This window comes from Aquila chrysaetos, chromosome 7 (assembly GCF_900496995.4).
Source record: "Aquila chrysaetos chrysaetos chromosome 7, bAquChr1.4, whole genome shotgun sequence".
NCBI classification, from domain to species: domain Eukaryota; kingdom Metazoa; phylum Chordata; class Aves; order Accipitriformes; family Accipitridae; genus Aquila; species Aquila chrysaetos.
The window spans coordinates 3,124,902-3,128,834 of record NC_044010.1 but is presented as its reverse complement, the minus strand read 5'-3'; the positions used below and the strand labels follow the sequence as shown (position 1 = coordinate 3,128,834).

General features: G+C 47.8%; 1 protein-coding gene across 1 annotated transcript; it reads left to right on the top strand.

Annotated features, from left to right (window-relative positions):
* Positions 1-833: 833 nt before the first annotated feature.
* NDUFB4 (NADH:ubiquinone oxidoreductase subunit B4) lies at positions 834-3,394 on the top strand. Its single transcript, XM_030021049.2, has 3 exons — positions 834-1,139; positions 1,363-1,509; positions 3,238-3,394. Exons 1-3 carry the CDS (start codon positions 849-851, stop codon positions 3,295-3,297), a joined length of 498 nt encoding a protein of 165 aa, XP_029876909.1. The 5' UTR covers positions 834-848; the 3' UTR covers positions 3,298-3,394.
* Positions 3,395-3,933: the final 539 nt, after the last annotated feature.

Sequence of the window (3,933 nt, the reverse complement as noted above, 5' to 3'; positions counted from 1 at the left end):
AATATATATACACAGCCATTAACTTACTTGGTTCCAATCAGCGTAACTGCTTATTATTGCTTTGTGTACCAAAAGAAGAAAAACCAGCAGAAAACTTGTTTACTGGCAAGTTTGTTTCCAGAAAGACAACTTGCATGCATTATTTTACATCTCTGGAGAACAAAGCTTTTAATACTGACAAGACAGAAACTTCCTGAAGTCAAAACCTTCAGGCCAGAGCTTGCTTTTTTCGCCTCGCGTTCATCAGCAGAGGGCGATTCGTGAACCCGTCAATACAGTTTATCAGGGCGGTGAGTCACCACAGGACAATCCTGAAGGTTATCTGGCGGCTTATCCAACCAGCCCGGCCTCGGTTAAAGAATCAAAGAGACGATTGCTAGCTCCAAGTCAATAACGGCGGGATTTTGCAACTCCCAGCCCACCTGCGACACGTTACTTATGTAAGATTGAATATTTTGTTTAAACGTGCGTGGCGGAGGCCTGCGACAGAGAGCGCGGCCACGGCGGCCCCGTTATCCCCTGGGCACGCAACAAACTCAACGGCACAGCCTCCCTCACACCTCAGCTCCCCCCCCCCCGGAGGTCCTTTTCTTTCCCGGGGGAAGGCGTGAGGCCATTGAACCTGCCGGGACTGTTGATAACAAGGGACCAACCTTCCCTTGACGTGACCACCCCTCTGCCAAGCGTCAGCCCCCCCCCTCAACGCCGGGTCAGTGAGGGGAAGCCGGGGCGGGGGGACACGACGGACGACGACGGACACGCCGTTCCCGCCGATCGCGGCGCAGCTTGAGGCGGCCTCCGGCGGAGCCAGCGCGGGCCGCCAGGGGGCGCTGGCGGCGGCCGCGAGGATGAGGCGAGGAGAGGGGCGGGGCGAGGGGAAGGCGGGGCTCCGCCTCCTCTCCGGCAGCGGGAGGCTGCGCGGCGCCGGGCTCTCCAAGATGGCGGCGGGGCCTCCTCCCAGCGCCTCTGAGGCGTACCGGTCCAACCGCTTCGTCTCTTTACCGGCCGAGCTCGACCCCGACACCTACGACGCGTCGCTGGAGAAGCGCGCTGCCGATGCCGAGCGCTTGGCTATCCGCGCCCGGCTCAAGCGGCAGTATCAGCTGCAGCTTAACAATCCCAACCCACCGGCCATCATCGTGAGTGGGGAGGGCCGGGCGGGGAGGCGGGGGGGGGGGGGTTGTCCGCCTCACCCGGTGTCCCGGAGCGGGGCCCGGGCCTGGCTTCTTGCGACCTTGGCGGCCTTGCCGGCCTGGGGCTTGCTAGGCCCCGGCCCAGAGCCGGGGGCTACCGGGGCCGCGCCGAGTGAAGTGGCCGTTGCAGGGCCCCTGGGGCTTCACTGTGGTTTTCTTTCCATCCCAGGAAAATCCTGCCTTGGTCCGCTGGGCCTATGCTAGGACGCAGAACGTCTACCCTACTTTCCGCCCGACGCCTAAGACGTCCTTTCTAGGAGCTCTTTTTGCGATAGGCCCCCTCGTCTTCTGGATTGTTGCCTTTAAAGCTGACAGGGTAAGTCAGTTGACAACGATGAACGTCAGTGAAAACCACATTGTAAAATGTAGATTTGTCCGGAGACTTAATTGGTGGGATCCTCTTGCACCTGAGGATGATTAATACCATTAAAGTAATGAGGGAAGGAAGGCCGATACTGAGCCTGCTGTCTCAAAGCCTCGCAACTGGTTGCAAAGTCCTGTTGTGCCAAGAGCCCTGTATTGTACCCTTGGGTATGGCCAGTCACAGCTGATCAGGATATTTAGCTATAATAAAGCTCTCTAGCACTGACAGTGTAAATTAATCATAAGAGACTCTTATTTTTAGCGGTTGACATGCAGTAACTGCCCTTTCTAAACTAAATAAATAGGGAGCTTATGGGTGACAGACCTAGCAATGTCTCTGTGAATTGCTTGACCGTTTCTCTAACCTCATGAAGCAAATGGGGAGGAGCGCTTATGCTGATTGCAGTGCCTGATCTAAGATGGATGTTTAAGGTTTTGGAAGGTTTATCTTGCTTCTGTTCTAACTCCTGAAATGTGGGCGTCAGAATCTGAGCGATGGTAGATCATTCTGAAAAAACTCAGCTATATACATACATAAGAAGATGCTAGGTGACTGGCAGACAGTGGCTGTTTTTACTAGTGAATTTATGGCTATTGTAAAACACTTTTATTTCCCTCTTTTGCACAAAAGTAACATTTTTAGATCAAGTCATAAACTGAGAAGCACGAGCATCAATTAAAATTAATAGAATATTTGTGGGGCATGTGGTTCGCTAGGATGAATCGAAAATACAGGTTTTAGGAAACGTGCTGAGCATGTTGATATAAATGTTTTTGAGACTTCAGCATCTCTGCAGTATTTTGTCACGCTGGTTTTGTTTTCTACATGAAGTCACACTTGGGCTTAGCCACCAAGTGTGGCTTAGCATGTGAGTGCTTGAAAATAAACCTGTTTGAGTGAAATCTAGACATACTTGCATGGGAATATTTAAGCTGAAGTCTTTAATGTAGTCTCCAGGACAATTTGTTTTCCTTTATTCCAGCTTCTTTACTGATGTTTGGGGATTTTTCTTGGTTTTCTGGTAGTATATAAAGCACAATAGCTATTATACTCTTCTCTAAGGAGTGTTTGTTGTGTGTCTAGGAAAGAAAGAGATAAATTGCTAAGTCTTAAGCAAGTCTTCTGGTTTTATCCTGCAGAAGGAATCGGGGCAATATCTGCAGTGTCTGTACTGCAACAACACCTGTCAGAAAGGTACATGACTGCAGAGTGAGATACAAATGGGCTGAAAGTGAACATGGGCACATTTAGGCAAGTTATGAAGAAGTTTGTCCATAATTAGATCTCTAAACTGGATTATTCAGCCAGAATGAGGAGGTAGAAACTAAAATGTATAAATTAGCTGTGACGCAACTAGTTTGGTGAAAAATACATCACAGGAATCGGTCTCTGCTGCTCTGTGAGAGCGGCTGGGCATGCAGAGAGGTCAATCTGAGCACGTCTTCTCTAGCTGGTAGGTGAAGCTAAATGCCTTGTTCTTTTTTACTTTTTAACCGCAACACGTGTTACCAGAGTTTGTGCTTATAGCATCATTTAGGTTGGAAAAGACCCTTAAGATCATAAGTGGTGCTAACTTCCTATAGTCCATGCTGAAATACTAGAACTGCTTTTCTCTTATCCCAGGCTGGTTGAAACTTCTTCTCTAATAGGGTAATGATGAATATTCTCTTTCTTCCACAGGATCGTAAAGAGAAGCTTATCCAAGAAGGTAAATACGAGCGACCATTCAGTGTATTTTAAGTTCCTAGAATTGCAGCGCTGTTCATGGGATATAAATAAAATAAGATGTATTGTGTGCTGACGTTTCTCCTTCATAAGAATAAATCTTAATAGCTTGTTGGTTGTCTTGCGTCTTTAACAATTACGGGAAGCGTACAAACGCAGGATCTTTATATCTCACGCAGCTAGATACAGAGAGGGTGTCCTGAACTCAACCCAGCGTACTCGTTTGGTCTACATACAGAGGCTCCTTTTAAGCCATGGAAGTTGCTGCTGTCAGAGTAGCACAGGCTGAAGTTTAAAATGAGTAGCAGGCTAAAATGTTAAGCAAGCCCAAAGCAGTTTCCTAAAGAACTACTGCTTGCCTACTAGGTATTTCTTCCTGGTGTCAGTTTGACTATGTGGTTTTCCTTAATTGGATAATAGGCAAGTTCTGTGATACATTTTTAATAACTTTAGGAGCCTGCCTGACTGCTCTCAATAAGTTGAGTTAATTTTTCTCTTTCCTAATAAAATACAAGCCTAAACCATGCATTCTTTTATTGCAATAAACTTCTGAATAAAATTAGTGTACTAGACTTGAAAATAGTGAGCTGAACACTGTCGTGCTATATGTGACTAGTGTTTCCGTTTCCACTAATTCTGTGATTCCTGTGA

What these genes read in the sequence shown, in the direction of transcription:
- NDUFB4 (XM_030021049.2), top strand. Translation starts at nt 849, where the DNA reads ATGAGGCGAGGAGAGGGGCGGGGCGAGGGGAAGGCGGGGCTCCGCCTC. An exon ending in CCAACCCACCGGCCATCATC is followed by an intron (nt 1,140 to 1,362) that starts GTGAGTGGGGAG and finishes TTTCCATCCCAG; the next exon opens with GAAAATCCTGCCTTGGTCCG. An exon ending in TTGCCTTTAAAGCTGACAGG is followed by an intron (nt 1,510 to 3,237) that starts GTAAGTCAGTTG and finishes TTTCTTCCACAG; the next exon opens with GATCGTAAAGAGAAGCTTAT.